At 39.8% G+C, this 20,294-nt stretch overlaps 1 protein-coding gene across 1 annotated transcript in view; it reads right to left on the reverse strand.

Moving 5' to 3' along the window:
- Window positions 1-20,294, reverse strand: part of LOC133401944 (raftlin-like) — an 85,271-nt gene that overhangs the window by 56,567 nt on the left and 8,410 nt on the right. Inside the window, exon 3 of the mRNA XM_061675476.1 lies at window positions 14,591-14,763. Coding sequence (XP_061531460.1) covers window positions 14,591-14,763 — 173 coding nt within the window. The remainder of the gene's footprint in view (window positions 1-14,590; window positions 14,764-20,294) is intronic.

Consider the following 20,294-nt stretch of genomic DNA (forward strand, 5'->3'; position numbering starts at 1 on the left):
AGCTTTTTGCTGAACAAATTATAGGTAGTTTCACCGCCTTGTCACGTAGCGTGCCTTCAAAACATGACATTTGGGTCTTGAGCGAAGAGAAAATTTGCCAATTTTTAGCAAATGGATGCCTGGATGGCATTAGGTGTCTTAAATGATGCCCACACAAAAGAGAATGCAGCTGCATTAGCATTGAGATGCCTTGTTTACCCCGAGAACCTCTGTTATTATTTAGCATCGCTGTCCCTGGCCAGGATAAGGTTAAGCTAAGAACCTCAAGGACATGCAAATTGTTGACCAGGCGAACCTGGTCAACAATTGTTGACCTGTTTTCTGCAGACTTGATCTCTCATCACTCAAGTTTGCTTAAGGATTTTAAGCATTTTCTACTTTTTTTTTTACTTCGAAATACGCTCTGAATTCTTGAGACCTTATTGTTGGTCTACTCATGACAGACATGCTTACCACATTTCTTCTTGCGAAATAAGACTGGCTTCATGGCACTGAATGTTTTAGCCCTTTGAGTTTTTTATCGGTTATCAACCTTTGCTACCATTCTTCGCCCACACACAATGACCAAAACTCAAATTTCACACAAATTCAAGTTGCCCTTCACTCTATTGCTTCAGATGGTAACTATCAGACTAATTCTCTTGGACAAGTTAGTTTTTTAAGGGCCCCAGGTAATGGCCAACATCATGACCATACAATGTCCGCTTTAAACCAAAATTGTACACTTGATGTGCTTTTTGGGCATGGCTTTTTGAGACTTTTTTGTGGTTATACTCTTTATAGACATGCCTATCAAATTTTTATTCTGTTTCGTGAAACAGGCTTCAAGGACTGGATTTTCAAAAACAAATCCAGGCAATGCGACCCAGCTGACAAATTTGTCTTTGAAGGATCCCTGGAAAAGACCCTCAAATTACTGCTTCAAACCAAAATGGCTGACTTCCTGAATCTTTTCGGGCATGGCTTCTTGAGACTTTTTTTGTTGGTATACCTTCTTTTTTTTACACCTACCAAATTTCATGCTGCTAAGTGAAACTGACTTCAGGAGGCTGTATTTTTAAAAACAAATCCAGGATGGGCTACCCTGCCGACAAGTTCATCTTCGAAGGATTCCTGGAAATCATCCTCAAATGACTGATTCAAACTAACATGGCTTCCTGAAACTTTTTTGTAAGTCTACTCTTGATAGACATGCCTACCAAGTTTCATGTTGCTAAGTCAAATTGGCCTCGGGGTCTGAATTAAAAAATAAAAATGTGCTCAGGTCCTGATTAAACAGGATTGAGGTTCCCCAGAAAAATGTAACATCTTTCACACAGGACCCAGCGAAGCAGGATTTTTCTTTCATACAACACAGCATGCTGCATTCAAATATCGAATTCCTATCTAATAGTTGTCAGACTGCAAGAATTACTTTTGACACAACAGAGCTGGATAAGGGAGAGTCTGGTGTTTAATTAAAACCTCTATTCCCTTGTGCTCAGCTGTCATCCTGCTTCTGATACTATCTTCAAACCAAGGGAATTCTTCTTTCAATTGAACTTCTCCAGTTCTGTGTCAGTACTTTTCACACATACACCAACATGAGAAAAAAAAGTTCCCTTTAACAGGTAGTGTGGAAGGGGCTTGCAAGCTACTGCCTCTGAAGCACAGCCCACATCCCACAGTATGGCCTAACAGCTCGCTGAACAGCATCGTCAAAGTTCACACAGCGACAAGATTGCGACACATTTAAACAACTTACCTTGAAATAGAAGTCTAACAAGTGTGAACTATTTTGTGACAAACAAACGTGTGTCCCACTGGCTGGATTTGATGAGGCGATTAATTAATAGTGCTGTTTGTAGATGAGCAGAGTCGAACACTGTCCAACCAACTATGCAGCTGCAATGAGTGGTCAGCTGAAATGAAGCAATAAGTGTCTCCTCGAAGAAGCCTGAAGCATCGACAAACCGCTTCTCAAGCAAGTGTGTTTACCTCACTGGAGTGTCTAAAAATAGCGTGAGGGTAAAAACGGTTTCAGGCTTGCAAATTGCTCCTGACTGCGGAACCGAGCGAGGCCTCCAGTGAGCCGTTTGCTGCAGTTTGAAGCCAGCATGTTGAATCCACTGCCTCAGGTCTGTACTCAACACTCACTGTTATCCATCAACAGAGCCATTAAACACCGACAGTCCAATAGTCCTTTACTCTTTGGGTGGCCTCGCTCTCAGAAAACAAAGTGCATTGTTGTAGTTTTCGGAGTACAATGCTTTGTCTCTGTCAAAGTTTCTCCTTTGTACCCTTGACATTTGAGTTCAAGAGTTTGAGAACAAATGTTGTAGCCTTTTTGGACCTGTTAAATGTACAAATGGATACCTTGGAGTCCAATAAATCAAATGTTAACCACAATACATTAACATTTCCATTGATCAACCATCCATTCGAGAAAGAAAAAAACACTTGAATCATCAAAATGATCATCAAACTTTGACACATTAGATGGCAATTTCGCATCCGCATCTGTCTAGGAAACCCGTGTCCAATTGGTCCTCATGTGGGCAAATTCGCTTTTAGGAGTATCTCACAATAAAAGCTCTGGAATTCTGGAATAAAAGTTTCAAACCAAAATGGACGACCTCCTGTTCAATTTCATGCATGGATCCTTGAGACGTTTTCATGCGTCAGTCAGACTGGTGTTGAGAGCTTTCCAACGTTCCAGGGGGGCGCTACGTTTGAGAGGTTGTGTTGGGGGCCCCTAGAATACATGAATTTTTATCAAAATACACTTGCTTGCAAAAATTGGTGAGTTTTCGGCATGTTGAGACCCCCCAAAATGCGATTAACTTTATCACAAGAAGAACAATCTGTACTGGGCACGCTTTGGAAAACATTTGGACAGGAAGCACTTCCAAAACTTTTTGAAGCCATCAGCATCTCAGGAGTTAACGCATCAGCTTGGGGTTGAACTGATTAGTGGACTAGTCAACTGGTCGACTTGAAGCCGATGCTTAAAGTCAACTAATCACTAATCACACATTTTTGACGTCTCGTCTTCCAACTGGTCAAATTACAAAGGACTTTCAACTCCCCGTCTGCTGCCATTTCTGGACCATAACCATAGCACGCTGAAATGTCTGGCCAACAAGACGACAGTCTGCACGTGTCTGCGCGGGGTTGAGTTATAAAATAAGATAGTTTCGGAAGAGCATAGCCATTATCCTTGCTAGCTTCAGCTATTCCGAGTGCCGCTAGTCCTAAAACATTCATACCAGCGGTGCCATAATGCACAGACAACAACTGTGTGCTAACACTTGATTTTAGCATGTTTAACAAACCAAGGGTGACAAATATGAAAGCGTTTTTTCCACTCAAGGGCTGTAGATTGCACGTAATGAAGTGTCATCTCGGAAAACGAAAGGCGAGCCAGAGCATATGCTAATAAGGAGACGTGGCTAATCCATCACCCGGTTTCATGAGACGTAATTAAGTCTAATTATAGACGGGCCCCAACCTTCCCTTTGAGAGACAGGTGGTCTTTCCTGGTAAAAACCTGACGCCCACCTCTGTCGCGTCAATGCAAACACTGGAGACACACAGGAGTGAAATATGAGAGGCTTGTGTCCTTATGATGGATTGGCTCATTGTCTGACTGCATGGAGATAAATCTAGTTCACTCATGATTGATTACGTTTAGTTGTTTAGATTGTGCAGTGTTTTTTCTTCTTCTTTCTTTTACCAGTGGACTAACTTCATGAAATTAAGTTTGCTGTTTAATTTATTGACTTAAAGGGACAGTGTGTGGTTTATTTTTTGAGTCTGGGTGACTTATTGGATGCCTTTCAAATTACGGTTTCAAGACTAAGAGTTTTAAATTTGGCTTCAAACCTGAATTAGGCTTCAAATTAGTGTTTGCAGTGAAGGTTATTGTTTCAAATTCAGGTTTGAAGCTAGGGTTAAAGTTTTAATTAGTGATTCAAGTATGGTTTAGCGTTTCAAGACAAGGTTAGCATTTCAAATTAAGATCTCAAACCTCATTTAGGCTTTTAAATTGGGGTTTGAAGCCAAGTCAGGATTAGGGTTTGAAATTTGGGTTAGGCTTTCAAATTAGGGTTTGAAGCAATGTTTAGGGCTTCAGATATTGAATTTTAACCAGGGTATGGTTTCTAAATTAGGGTTTCAACCCAAGGTTAGGGTTTCAAAGTAGTGTTTCGAGTCAGGGATTCAAATTAGGGTTTCAAACTAAGGCTAACGTTTCAAATTAAGGTTTTAAGACAGGGTTATGTTTTCAAGTAAGGTTCAGGGTTGGAAATTAGAGTTTTAAGACAAGTTTTGGTTTTCAAATCATGTTTCAAACAAGAATTGAAAAAAACTGGGGGTTCAATCCTGTGTTAGGGTTTTAATTATGGATTTCAATGAGGGTTTCACGTGTACCAAAAGACTGTTTCTATTCAAGTGAGTGGAGTAGAAAGTAAAGATTGTGAACGCAAACATGCCATGAATGTAATACAGGTGAGAGGGACAACCTGAACCCCAAGCAAGCAGGACTAAGATTAGCATGTTGGGACATTGCGGCATCCAACGGGGTTATATCACGACGAGAGAATCTGTCCACATTGCAGCTGTTCCAAGGTGAACTCTGATTGCTTTTCCCTCTTCGTCTCTCTTGCATGTCTGCAAATTCATCACGCCGACAAATGGCTGCAATCAAAGAGCAGCGTGCATGCAAAAGCGCCTCAATCAGGCGGCACTTCACTGGCCGCACCAGGAATAAAAAGACGCCAGGTAAATACGCAGGCTGCCTACATTTTGTCCGCTTTACACCCAATCCGGCATGCGTGTTTATCACGACAGGACACTGGGAAAACAATAAAGAGCCTGTGAGGTTAAATTTACAGATAGTCAGCAATTCTGGTTTGAATCTACCATTTTCAGGGATAAAGGCATAACGTCTAACTCAGGCCCGGGGCCAAATTTGGCCCACGATGTAATTATATTTGGCCCGCAAGACCATATTAAATATCTATTAGAGCTGCCCCGTCAGTATATAGCACATGCGCCACTAATATTACAAATCCCAGAATACTTTGCTAGTGTGTTGGTCCATCAGGCTAGACCGGCGAGTGCCCCTTCCCTTTCTGTTGCAGTTGTTAGCAACATGCTACCAGTCTCCTCGAGCAAATTCACACTTCCCTTTCCCAAAAATGGCCAAACGAAAGATGGAAAACAGTTAACGTCCAAAACATGGGAGGCAGATTATCTCTTCACTAGAGTAAAAGACAGACCTGTTTGTCGTGTGTGGAGCAACGCGGCTGTAATAAATAATATAACAATTTAATTAATGTTTTTTTAACCCCTTTATCAACTCCTAAGCAGGGACTGTTAATAGTTTGAAGTTTGGATTTTTATTGAAGGACATTATTTTTTTTCTCACTCAAACCTTCACCTATACAGTGGTGCAGTTGAGATACGAGCTTAATTTGTTCTGTGATCACACTCATAACTCAAATTATCTTTCCTCATTTAAATGAATGGAAATGTCATGAATAATCATTCCAGCCTCCTCAAAAAAATAAAAAAATAAAATGTGTTTTTAATAAGGAAAATAGCACCGGATAATGTACTTTATGGAAATATAGTTATAACAATTAAATAGAATGCAAAGACTATAAATGGTTTGTGATGATTACGGTAAGTCATTACGACACCTTGTGTTTGCAACTTGGCCATCAGGGGCAGCATAATACAGTCACGAAGACAAACGAACATTACTTTAAGAGACTCAGTAAACTGCAGTAATATTAGTTGTTTTTCACAGACAAAGAATATGCCTGTGAGTATTTTGATATGGTCTGTCTACCTGTGTTAATGCACAGTTTGTGTTCAAATACCCGTTGTTAAAGAGTCATAACAGAGCGACTATCGATGTGATTTGTTAGCCAGTTTTGGCATTTTGCATTGTATGTTATTATTGCGCTAGCGGAATGTAAAGTACTGCAGATGTTTTAAAGTAGGCAGCGAGTAATTCTCTTTGTTTTGTTTAGTTTGACAGTAAATTTCAACTGGGAGTGGCATTAAAAAGCTTAGTCTTTTTTTGAGGAATTGTTAATTGTAATAAGAGAATGTGAAGAAATAACCTGGTTTTATAAAGTGTAATTACTGTACGTACTGTAGTATTTGTGTTGTGTGCCTTTAAGGGGCAATGGCCTAGTGAGTGACATCAAGTGCTGGAGTCGGTTGGCTGGTGAGTCTGCGTATGAGTGTCTGGGTGTGAATTGTAGCCTACAGCAGCTCCTTGTGAGTGTTCTCTAAATCCAGCACACATTCATCACGAAAAGAAGCACTGAAAGCAATGAAGAACCTCAGCTGTGAAATGCATTTGGAGTCGGCTATGTCAGATTGAAGGTGTGATTTTCCAGGGCTTTAGGGCGCACCAAAGAGTAACAAAATAGTAGAATTTAGCAGCAGTGAGTCTGTTATACGTAAAATCTAAATAAATTCCCCACGACGAGACACACAGAAATCAATAAAGGACCTACGCTCTGAAATGCACAGAAAATATGACATGTTGGGACAATGAATAACCTACAATAGGTTATTTGTTCATACAAAAAAAGATCATAACCATATTACAATATTGTGAAACACAAAATACACACCGTGTGAAAGCTCCATTTTAGCAGCAGTTGAAATGCAGAGGAAATCCATGGCATGCTGCAGTTTGCATCAGCAATTTCTGAATTAGCACACGCTGGCTGTATGCTAACATCTGTTCAGTCACATCCGTCTTTCAAGTTGCCTTAATGATATGCAACTTTCATCAATTATGTACAAGCAGAGCAGTGGCGGGGGCGACCTGCTGGATGGCTGAAAAAGTTGTTGCTTTTCAAGGTCACACGTGCTGCTCTCGCTGAGGATCTGTGGTTGATTGGTCAGGCCTGAGTGCCCATGATTGTGGTAATTAGTGGTAGGGTTTATAGCAGGGGCACACTCTTAATACACTGCCAATGGTACAATACAGTTGCTATACATACGGTATGAAGTTACTGTGATATGCTACAGTATGTTCCAATTAACTCCAATATCGATGTGATACGATTATCTCCAATTATGATTTAATTCTCGTCAATTGTGATATGATTCTCTTCAATTATGATGTCATATGATTTACTCCAGTAACGACAATATTAACTGCAATGACGATAAGATTCACTCCCGTTAACTCCAATTCATATGATACGATTTCACTCCAAATATGATCAATTTTACCCCAATTACAATATGATACGATTCTATCTAATAACGATACGGTTATCTCCAATTACCAGACGACACCGTTAACTCCAACTGCGATGTGATACTATTTGACTCCAATTACGACAAAACTCACTACAATTACAATGTGTTATGAGTCTCTCAAATTACGATATGATACAGTACACTCCAATTACGATACGATTCAATCCAATTATGATGCGATAAAATTCCCTCAAATTACGATATGATTGACTACAATTACGATGCGATACTATTCCAATTACAATAGATTGTATTCCAGTTATGATAGGATTCTTTCCAATTACAATCGGATATAAATCACTCCAATTCCGATCCGATTCACTCGAGTTACGACTCTTTCCAATTACAATATCATACAATTCACTCCAATTGCAATACGATTTACTCAAATTATACAATAATACAATTGACTCCACTTACGATACGATTCACTCCAGTTACCATACAATTATTTCCAATTATAATATGATACAATTCACTCTAATTATGATACAATTAACTCCAATTACTGCATGATGCAGTACGATTTGCTCCAATTACAATAGAATTTACTCCAATTACAATGGGACTCACTCTAATTACAATACAATTTATTCCAGCTACAATAGCATTCCTTCCAATTAAAATAGGATAGAAATAACTCCAAATATGATGCAATACTGGCATAATACAGTGAACTCCAAATCCAATGTGATTCAGGCAGGTGTACCAAATGAAGTGGTCAGTAAGTGTCTATGTAGTTATTTCTGCCCATAAATCACATTACACATGCCGTGGTGGGAGGGGAGCTGGGTGGTCCGGGAAGTCTGGAGATGAAGGGCCCATTGTGCTCCCCCGGGCACTTGATTAGTCTCCATTAGCGTGTCAGGATGACAGGACAGGACGGGATGGGATGGATGGATGAAGGGTGTGTGCGTGTGTGTGTGTGTGTGTGTGTGTGTGTGTGTGTGTGTGTGTGCGTGCGTAGACAGTCTTCCCCGAGAGAGCACGTCTGCCGTGAGACCTGAAAGTCTGCCAGCCGGCGCCACCCCAGTGGTTGAATGACTTCACTGCATCAGCACGTTTTGCATCCCACTTTCCTCTAGAATGACCTTGTTCCATTTATACTTCTTTTTTCTTTTTACATGCTTCATTAAAGGTGTGAATAAGCCCAGGTAGTAGTGTGAGATGGGCACACGAAAATACACACAGCTTCATGAAAAGATACTTTAAGATAAGTGTGAGATGGTGTGGTTTGCTTTTCTGCTTCAGTCAACATTTTGCTCTCTGTGTTTGATTGCCAGCTGCAGGCAAGAAAAATGACTGGAGCATCATGGGTATTCACGAGCCAAGGTAATGTTGTTTAAAATGTTGATATAAATTTCTGATTGTTCAGAATTGTGGTCATCGTGTTGAATCGATGTAAGATTCATATCGATGATGGAAATACATGCTTTCTTTTAATTTGACCGTTCAGAATGTGATAATTGATATGTTGGTATCAATGAGGTTGTACACAGGTAACTCCAAATGTTGTTTAATCAGTAAAATCATGTTTTCTTCGTTTTGCAATTTGCAAACGTTTATTAAAAAAAAAAACAAGCTAAAAATGTTTGTTTTATCAGTAAAAAAATGTTTTGTAAGGTATGTAGCTTAAAAGACAAAAAACTATTTTCAATGTTTTAGAAATATTTTAGGGAATGTATTCGTATCAATGATATCATCCAATTGAATAATGCACATTTAGTGAGTTATATCAAAAAATTATCAAATGATTTATGATAATTTCGATTTAAAAAATATCGATCATTCATTATTGTGGTCATGGGAATTTGACGTGAGACTCCCCAGGTTGGAAAACCTTTAGTGCATCATTGCATCCTTGAGAGAACACAAGATTTAGACTCCCTGATCATTGCTCCTGAGACAGACAGACAGACAGACAGAGAGAGAGAGACAGACAGAGACAAAAAGAGACAGAGAGACAGAGAGCGACGAGAGAGATGCCTCAACAGGCTGCTAAACTGCTTCCAAATGTACCAAAATAAGCTTTGGCTGATGAAAGCCAGTGTAAATTGGAGGAGAGCTGTAAGTAATAAAGCTTGTCATCTGCTTTTATTACACAACTGCTCCACACACAAAAACAAAAGTGTCTGATATTGGGGTGGCGACGCCACGGGGATGACAGAGCGCTCCAATGTTGTTGATGTGACCGCCGCAGCCTTGGGAAAGCGCCCAAAATCTGATATAGCCAAAATGAAATTGATAAAAATATTAGGACATAAGAAGCACAGGTCCCCAACATGATAGGTGGGTAGGGTTGGGCATCGAGAATCGAGAACCAATTGGAACCGGGACTAGTTCCGGTTCTCCCGGTATCTTTCAAATTAAAAACTTTCGGTTCCCAGTTTCCGCGGCACGGTGGTAGACTGGTTAGAGCGTCTGCCTCACAGTTCTGAGAACCCGGGTTCAATCCCCGGCCCCGCCTATGTGGAGTTTGCATGTTCTCCCCGTGCCTGCGTGGGTTTTCTCCGGGCACTCTGGTTTCCTCCCACATCCCAAAAACATGCATGGTAGGTTAATTGAAGTCTCTAAATTGCTTGTAGTTGTGAATGTGAGTGCGGATGGTTGTTTGTTTGTTTGTATGTGCCCTGCGATTGGCTGGCAACCAGTTCAGGGTGTACCCCGCATCCTGCCCGATGATAGCTGGGATAGGCTCCAGCACTCCCGCGACCCTTGTGAGGAGAAGCGGCTCAGAAAATGGATGGATGGGTGGGTTCCCAGTTTCGATGCCTAGTGTAATGCATCCCCACCAAGCCAAATTTCAATGCAGGCGTCCACACCATGCAATGTGGTCATCCTCACAGGTCCCCACCATGCAAGAATGCAATGCAGGAGTGCCCTCAGGTCACCATGCAATGCGGATGTCCCCATTATGCAATGCGGGTGTCGCCTCTAGAGGTTGAACAGCTGGGAACACATGACATTGCATAAAACAAAAACTAAATGTCAAATCATGACAACTTTTAACAAAATGTTACGTCCAATAATGCGCAGACAACGATTCTACGCTAACGAGTTCAGATTCCAACATAACAATACTTGAGTCGCTTTACTGGTTGTAAAGCAACACTTGTATCGTAACACTAGCAGTACAGTCAGCTCTTTGAAGAGAAACAACTGAGGGCTAATTACAACAACTACATTCCGCATAATGGTATTTTTAATCATTAGTTTTTATATGTTACAAAGTGAAACCAGTCAGTGGCGCAATAAACGTTGGGGACTGCTGTATGGTACTGAAAAAATAATGACGCCATCGATTAATCAACTCCGACTCGACCATCTTCACATTAGCGTCAACTTCAAAATGTCGTGCCAGCCCTAGTCCATCACCACAATGCAATGCGGGTGTCTCATAATGCAGCGCGTCTCCGCAATACACTATCACAGACACACCAGGAAACGATGCATCACACACCTTTTGAAATCACCTTGTGATATGAAAAGAGCCCCCTGGAGTTCCTTCCCTCCTCAATTGACATGAGCAGTTGTCATGGCGTCAGGTGAGGGACGTGCATAAAACTATTTCCCCGCGCCGCTCTACTTCCTGCCCCCCTCATTTTTGCACTCAGTGGCTCTTAGATGCACCTCAGTGCTGCAGGAGATGTCAGCGTGAAAGCGTTGCGCCGGAGTGTCTTTTCTGGAGGGAGATTAGTGACGGCACGGCGGGGGAGCTGGGACTTATCCCCGCAGCTCACCGGATGGAGAGCTGGAATTGAATCCATCTCACCGAAGGCCAGCGTGACATTGAGTCGGGAATTCACCATCCTTTATTACCCTGTCCACTCCCCTTTCTAGTCCTGCGGCATGGTTTCACTTAAAAATACTACCAAGATTATCCATTGGAGAATAAGGGTTAAAAAATAAAGACGTCAATATTGATTGAATGCGGCGTTCAAGGTGAAATTGTGTTAAATCGATAAAGGTTCTGCACAAATTCCCACAAATACAACAGCGAGGTTTGTTAAGCTTTTAAAAAAAGAGAACGAAAACCTTAGGGAGTATTACACGAACATTTGTCGATCATATAGGGATCTTTTAGGGAACATTTGGATACCATTTAGGGAAGTTTTGGGAAAGAGTTAGGGAACATTGTCATTTACAACATTTAATGTTCAATACATGTCTAATGTGCCATATCTTATTAATATCTTTAAAGCGCTAATGATTTGGGGATCATTCAGGGAAGATTTGATGAACAGTGAGGGAACATTTAGGGAAGATTTGAAAATTATTACCAACAATTTGGGTGCATTTCAGGAACATTTGGGGAAGATTAAAGGGAGATTTGGGGAGTATTTCGGGAATATTTGGGTATCATTTTTGGGAATGTTTTGGGAATGTTGAGGGAAGATTTGGGGAACATTTGTGAAACATTTAGCAAACATTTAGGGAACATTTGGGAAATCTTTTGGGAACAGTTAGGAAACATCATTACATCACATTTAATATTCTATGCATTTAGAATTGTGTGAAAAATTATACATGGTGTAATTTATGCAGCCCTCATAACCTCACAACGTCCGTTTTTATTTACCCAGCATGCCTCCTTGCTGCTTCTTTTCAGCCAGCATCAAAGCAAAGCTTCATTGGCTGTGATTGTCCTCTGGCTGGGATCAATACATCTCTATCGATTGTGGTGAAATGCAATCAGTCTGGACGGACTGAAGAGGAGCAAAGCATCTAAATTTAACAAAAAGGCCTCCACTCAGAGGAACAAACAAGGAAGTGAACTCAGCCTTCACCTCACTTCCCGCCAAGTGGGCGGTGCCTTGCTGTTATAGTGGGGTTTTTTCTTTCCACTAAGTCAGCAGACACAAAACCTTTACAGTGGAAACAATATGGTTAGTTTGTCTTCATTCGGCAGAAAGATGCAGGCTCAGCATTTTATTCTTTCCCCCTAGATCCCAAAAAATCAGCGCGCCCAATGAGCTCACCCACAAAAGTGAAAACAAAGCCTCTTTATAGGCAATAAATCATTTTTACATAATTTTTACTCTGTTACTGCAGTACTTTAAATTATCCCTAGTTTTATGATTAAAATAATCAACAGACACTATTTATTTATTTATAACTGGTGTTAGCTGCTATTTTTTTCTAACTTTCCACGAATCCTCGAAATGATGATCAACAAACTTTAATGCCATGCTCCGCCCACATTCGATGGAAAAGGAAAAAATGCTTGGCAATTTAGCGTTGCCCATCTGTCTCAGATACATGCTTTTGATTGGGCATCATTTGGGCAAATTCATTAGTTGGAGTTCGTCAAAGTATTAGCATTAGAATTTTCGAACCAAAATGTCCAACTTCCTCTTCTAATTTCGGGCATGAGTCCTTGAGACTTATTCTTGTGTCTATTGGGACCCCTAAAATACCTACACTTTCGCCAGGATACAAGCACTTGCATAAATTGGTGGGTGTTCGGACATGAAAGAGTCCCCAAAAGTCAATTAATTTGTAGAAAAAGTAATAATTAACAATGTTTATGTTATGTGATAGATGATGTTACACTTATAAACAGAATGTCACATTTGTCAAAAAAGTTTATCATTTCAAAAAGCCAGTTGTTTCAAAAAAAAAAAACATCACAATGTTTATAGTAAGAAATATTTGCATTCAGTGCCCACTTATATACACAAATCAGTTCATACCTCACTCACTTAAAAAACAAAGGTGTATAGGCCAATATTTTCAGAATCTTCGAGAGATTGTAATTACCAACAATTTGTTGCTCGTCTAAAAACAATTTATGAACCCATCCATCCATTTTCTTTCCCGTTTCTCCTCACTAGGGTCGCGGGCGTGCTGGAGCTTATCCAAGCTTTTTTTTGAGCCAGAGGCAGGGTACACCCTGAACTGGTCGCCAGCCAATCACAGGGCACATATAAACAAACAACCATTTGCACACACATTCACACCTATGGGCAATTTAGAGTCTTCAAACAACCTACCATGCATGTTTTTGGGATGTGGGAGGAAACCGGAGTACCCGGAGAAAATCTACGCAGGCACGGGAAGAACATGCAAACTCCACACAGGCGAGGCCGGGATTTGAACCCCAGTCCCCAGAACTGTGAGGCAGATGTACTAACCAGTCGTCCACCGTTCCACCCAATTTATAAACCATTTATCTTAAAAAAAATTAAATCTTTCGCTTCCCAGTAAAGGATGAGTGACTTGTAACTCGGATGTATCGTCACTGAAAACAGAAAGTGTTTAGAGAGCAGTGGCGTAAAACTAATTAAAAGACATCAAGTCTAATTTGTTTTATGGCCAAAGAGGCACAAGTAGATGAATTTTAAGCGCTAAATGTTTGTGACATTGATGGCGGCCTCAGTAAAGGAGCTTCATCTCCTCCTGTGTAGGCATGACAGAAACAAGGCGATTGGAAAGTTCCATTCATCAAGAAGCAGATTAATCTAGCATTCGTTTTTTCTATTCTCACTTGACAAAAATGACAAATTTCATAATTTCTTAACTAAAACAATGAAAAAAATGCTGAAAAATCTGGCTTTTTTTATTTTAAATTTATTTATTTGATGGCTAGTGGTCGCGGTCCCGCTTGATTGCGGCAGCTAACAAGCTAATGTAGCTTTACTAATGCTCGTTACCGAACATTCTGGTCACATAAGCCCGACCAATTAAATTTTCAAATCCTGTGGCCCATTTTTTTATTTCGTATTTTTGATCTAAGACAAAAATTGAAATGTGAGGAATCTCGCAGTTTTAAATTTTTTTGTGAGATTTAAAATCTGATAAAATAAGTCACTTTCCTTTTTCATTTTTTGATTGTCAATTGAAAATTATAAAACGAATGATATAAGGCACATATTTAGATTGATAGATACTTTATTCATCAACATGGGAAATGCACTACAGTGAACCCTCGCTACTTCGCGGTGCGACTATCGCGGATTCACGACTTTGCGGGGTTTTTAAGTTATATGTATGAACATTATTTACAGTATAGTACCCATCTTTGTTTTTTTATTTAATTTTAATTGTTACTACTAAGTAGTGTGCAAAAATGTGATATCCTATATGATTATCCTACGGATAATATGATAGAGAGGGTTTTAAAAGGTCACAATATACGTTAAAAAATTAAATCAATATGGTGTCTCTACTTTGCGGAAATTCGCTTATCGTGCCCAGTCCTGGAACCTAACTCCCGCGATGAACGAGGGTTCACTGTATTGCAGTTCAAATATTAAACATGTCTGTAAATGTCTTGTTTTTAATACAGAAGTAGAATACTGTATTAAAGTCTTACCGTCTTTGCCGATGAGGAAGTCCAGGTAGCGGTAGGTGTAGGCCATGCCCACCTTGGTTTCGACCTGAGGTCTCTTCAGTGTAGAGTAAATCTTGCCTGGCGACTTGTCCTCCGAGGTGGGCTTCATCTTACGTAGTCCGCAGCCCATGATGCCGCTCGTTGTACCGTCAACCCTGAAGAGCCAACAAATGTTCACGTTTCACTCGCAAATCATCAATCACCATAACATTTGATGTTCGCTGTTAAGTTTCTTTGGCTTGAAAAGTTTCTCCATGCCAAAGCATCAAAGTCTGAGTAAAATGTCAAATTCGATGGACATGTAGTTAGTACAAAACCACTCAGGTGATTAGTTTTTGATGGCAATTGATTGTGAACTTAATGGGATAACCTTAGTCAAAGTTTACCTGTGAATCAACCAAAAATGTATTTGCAAAAATACACATTGAGTCATACCTTAAATGAAAGCACTTAAACAGGGATTTCACTATCTGTAACTAGTTTGTCAATATGTCCTACTTTTGCCATAGTGACCAAACAAAGCGATTGGCTTAATGTCTCAGTTCACATTTGTCAAAAATCAATTTGCAACAAATTGAGTAATATTTCAAATGAAGGCCCTTGACAAAGGCTTTCCAGATATTTGTATTATTTTGTTAATACAGTACATCCTCATATGTTGACACAATGACCAATAAAGTGATTTGCTTAATAATTTCACAGCACACCTAATTATTTCAAAAATCAATTTACAACACACCACATTTAATCATACCTCAAATGGTAGCTCCTCAATTAAGGTTTTCCACATCTGAAATTATATTTTCTTTATGTCCACATTTGATGATAATGACCTAAAAAACTATTTGCTTAATGTCACACTTCACCTGTATTCATGTAAAAAAAAATCAACTGTATTTTCACGACCACAATGCGCACTTAAAAGTCTTAAATTTTCTCCAAAATGGACGGGGCGCCTTACAATTCGGCGTGCCTTATGTGTTCACCGAGTTCCAACATCTATAAATGTTGTTGTGTGATGAGCGCTCTGCGTGACTTTTTTTTTTAGCTAGTTAGTACATTGTTAAATACTTCAATAAAGTACAACCCAACTCAGTTTTGCTCCCGCTGCCTCTTTAAAAACATTGTTTTAGCGTGCATGCATGCTACCGTATGTTTTAAGCTAGCGTATGTTTTACCATGCCTGCGCCTAATAATACAGTGCACCTTATGTATGTGTTAAATACAGAAATAGACCCCATAACTGAGACTGCGCCTTTTAATACGGTGCACCCTATGGTCGTGAAGATACGGCATTTGTACCAAACAACATCAAGTCATATCTAGAATGAAAGCACTTGATGAGGGCTGTCAGCATGATGACACACTGAACAAAAAACCTGTGATTTGCTTGAAAAAAGTCCCAGATCGCCAACTCTTATTAAACTCACAACTCATCACCTAAACACTTGAAACACAGACAATTTTCACTTTCAGTCTTCAGTTTTGAGAGCTTTTCCCCAACAATTATCTTCCGAAGCCAACCTCTTTACAGACTAATCTGTTGTTATTTTCCCACCAGGCTTTGGGGAGTCTGTCAGTATTAGGAGGGGGAAAAAACAACAGAACCATCGAAGCAAATGATGAGCTGGAAGATTAGTGAGCTTTCCTGTAAAAACAACAATACATATTCAATTTAGTGCAGTGCATTCTTAGAAGTCCTTTGTTTTAACAAAACAAAACTAAGTTATTAAACAACTTTGTTTTTAGTATATTTAAAAAACTACATTAGAGTGCAGTAATGCCACATTTTAATAATAGAACATATCAGTGCACCCACTTTGTAATAGACTTTCCCCTTTGATATTGTAAGTACTGTTAAACATATTTGGAGTGAGCAAGCTCATTAATTTTAATATCGTGTTCAAAGACACGAAGGAAAACCTATGAATAGAGCAAGCGCATTAAAACAGCATTAACACAGTGTAGTTATGACTGCACCCCAACTAGTTAGTCTCAAAATATGCAACATAATCAGTGTGACTACTAGATGGGTGGTAATACTGTCCAGTATCTGAGAGGTAGAAAAGCGTAAAGCTTTAAAAAGATGTAGGAAATCTAACATTCACACAAGTATGAAAGGCAGAAGCAATAAGGAAGTACAAGGTAGCTAAGCCTCCTCAAATAAAAAAATTAGAAAAGGGAGAGTCAATAAGGTTGATTTTTTTCACGCCTTTGCTCTTCCTTGTTCCCACCTGAGACCATATGAAATGCAAACTCACATGAAAGAGGCGAAGAAGGTAAACCCCAAACAGCAAACTGCTATCTTCGTGCCACAAATGAATGGATCAACATACAGGGACATTTTATTTATCTAAAAAAATGATTGATGCATAGATGTATTATTGCATAGCTAAATGAAAAATGTACAGATTTATAGAAGAAGCAATAGATGGATGGATGAAATACCAGATGAATTGATGATTGCAAGGATGTATGTAAGGCTAGATGAATGGATGGATGGATAAACAGTGATGGTTTTAAGGATGGATTGTTGCATGAGAGACCATATAAAATAGTTTCATAGTTTTACCCCTCCTACACACTTTAAACTTGTTAAAACACACTTTTCAAAGCATTCTTTAATCCTCGTTCTCACTCTCACTGTCAAGAAACGGGATTCTATCATGTAACATCACTTTGAGGAAAGAAGACTCTCGCTTGCAGTTGTCCAAATTTCAAGCCAATGCATGCTTGCTACAAGCTGTTTGTCACTCCTAGTTGAGGTTTACTGTAAAACTGACACAAAAGAAAAGAGAATTCAACATTGTATTTTCAAACACCAAAATCTTCAACTAAACCATATAAATGTGTCTAACGAAAGTGCTAGTAAATGCTAAAATAATGGGAAATGCCATAGATGGGCTAACGGAAATTAGCATACTAGTGACAGTAATTAAAAAACTTCAAACAACTGCTACTCGAACACACACGGAGCAGCAGGACATAAACATAACATACAACAATACTCAACAACTCTAAATAAGGACTTAGCTGTATACTGCAAAAACCCATACAGAATGATCACTTAAAAATCTGTAGCATAGTGGGGCGGGAACGGTATAACGTGATAAAGCGGGAATTCACTGTACAGTATATGATTTTCACAGCCATAAGACGCCCACAGCCACAAAGAAGATTAGTTTGACACCCCTCTATGACATAGAACAGATGGATGGATTATTAAATGAATAAATTAATTCATACTAAATTGTCTCCTTGCTCATCCAAATCAAGCACGGGTCTATTTGTGGAACGTTTTGTCCGGACACAATGAATAACAGGACAGGATGTGCGGGGGGTTGGGGGATTGTGGGCTTGCAGGGTTTGGACCGCAGGAAGTGTGCACTGTTGGGAGGTGGTAGCAGGACAAGAAGAGGAAATGAGCAGACGGCCGCTTCGCTAATGAGGTGAGCGGCGAGAATGGGAAAGGTGAGACTCAATCAAGGGAGAAAACGGGGAACGCGGGACTGAAGAGCGTGAAATGAAGACGCCGCGGAACAGCAAACAAAAGGAGCGAGGGGAGAAGATGCTGTAGATTAATTTGTGAACGTCAACGCACATCAGAGTCATATGGGCAAACAGGAAGTCATGTGGCTAACGAAACGTATGACAGGATGACTAAAACGGCAGACTGCACTCGTGACTCATATCTCAACAACCTGCAAAACCTACAAGTTGTACACTTCATAATCTTACAGCCTTGAGGTATCGTGCGTGACATCGGGCCAAATTGGAGCCTTTTCCTCCCTTGTGATCAAACTCACCAAAAACCGATTATCGGATGACTCCAAAGATCATCCTCAGTGATTATCTTGTGGTGTGGGGGTGTGTTTTAAGAGATATTTCGTTGCACAATTTCCTCGGAAAACAGTCAAGGCCAGCAATTGAAAATGTTAGGCCGGGTAAACGCGTACAGACAATCGGCACAAATGTAAGCATTTTCGCTCCTTTGAAATTAAAATAAAAAGAAACTATTGGCTGTCTCTAAAGACGATCCTGAGTGATTATCCTGTTGTGTGGGGTGTATAAACTCATTCACTGCCATGGACGTTTAAATTCGTCAACTGGAAATCGGCCGTTTACCACCACCAAAATAACATACAGTATTCATAGAGCGTGTTTTTCAAAGGGTAAGCGTGAAAGATGGTCTTGCCCAGCTTGTCTGTGAAATTTAACCGTCATGATGACGCCACACACGCCAGTGGATGGCAGCGTTGCATCACTTTGGATTTGAGATCCCTCAGCACAGCTTTTGAGTTGAAGATAAAGATTAGGCGGTGAATCTCAGCTTTTCATATCAACTATGAGGAAGAGAAATGCCAACATGTTGGCTGTCGGACAAGTTTAGGCATCTCACATTCGAAGAGAGTATGTATATGTATGGTATAAATGTAGTATGTAGTATAAACGGGAGTTATTAGACAGTTTGTGTCACAAGCGTGAGAAAAGATGACAGTTCATGGAGTGAATGGTGAAGGCCGTGTAAAAAGGCCACTGACATTCAAATCGAGCCATGCGGTGAATCAGCATCGTTCACGGCACGTTCCTTAGTTGTATATGTGTAAATAATTATTTTGCCATAAGACTTGTTTTTGTTGTTTTGCTTGACGTTTTCACAAAAAGCTCGCTTTTTCCCCTTTTTAGTAATAAACCCGTGATTTTGGTGAAACTAATCGGTGCTCTGCTACTGATTATTAAAGAAAAGAAAAAGCTAGAAACAAACTTTTTTCTGGTGAAAGAAGAGTCTACTCTTTCTTTTGGGAGGTTCGGTGTAAAACGATATTGTCACTGAGACGCAGGGGTTCACTCTAGATCTCTAGAGATGAGTTATTGCAGGAAACTGTTGCCAGTTGACCCTGTTTTCAGCCATTTTGTCAGTTCACCGCACAGATCAGTTTTTTAGCATAAGCGTACACACAGTTTCAAATCATTGCTTTGTGCGAAGAGAGCTGTCGGGCAAAAACAGGAAGAAGAGATTTGTCGGTTTCCCTTCTGCTAAAGGAGCAACCAACCTCTTGACGTTTATTTTAGTGCAAGAGGTTTTGTCTGTCATTTGGAGGTTTGCAATGTCACACAACAGAACCACGTTCAGGAGATGATTTGAGTGCAGTTTACAGATTTGAGGAAGTCGATTTAAGTCTGAAAAAAAAAAGCCAAAAATCAACCACAAGTGTAGTGATTGATTAAAAGAACATCTATAGCTGTGAAACTTTTATTTTGACTTACTGTAGGCTTGGGGATGATTTTAAAAACATATATTTTCCTAGCTCCAGCATTAAAAAAAGATGTAGAGTACATCCACACACAGAACAAGTTTTTCAGTAAACTGCATTTACCAGCTATAGAGGGCATTAAACTAATCCCTAACAGTCCGGCCACAGTAGCCAATCAGAAGCCTGAAGAAAGTCATGTCCAGTAAAGGCACAACATCTAAGGCAATGTGAGAAAAAGGAAACTTGCGGAGTTATTAGTTATTATTAGATCACAACACTATTTAACACGAGTCAAATATCCATGTTAAATGGGAAGGCTAGCAGTGAATGAGTTAAACATTTATTTACCCCATTTTCCCTTAAAAAGGGACCTATACACTACAGTTTATGAAAATGATAATAATGAACAAAACCAATTTAAAAAAATTTGC

Source organism: Phycodurus eques, chromosome 4 (genome assembly GCF_024500275.1).
Source record: "Phycodurus eques isolate BA_2022a chromosome 4, UOR_Pequ_1.1, whole genome shotgun sequence".
In the NCBI taxonomy this organism is placed as follows: domain Eukaryota; kingdom Metazoa; phylum Chordata; class Actinopteri; order Syngnathiformes; family Syngnathidae; genus Phycodurus; species Phycodurus eques.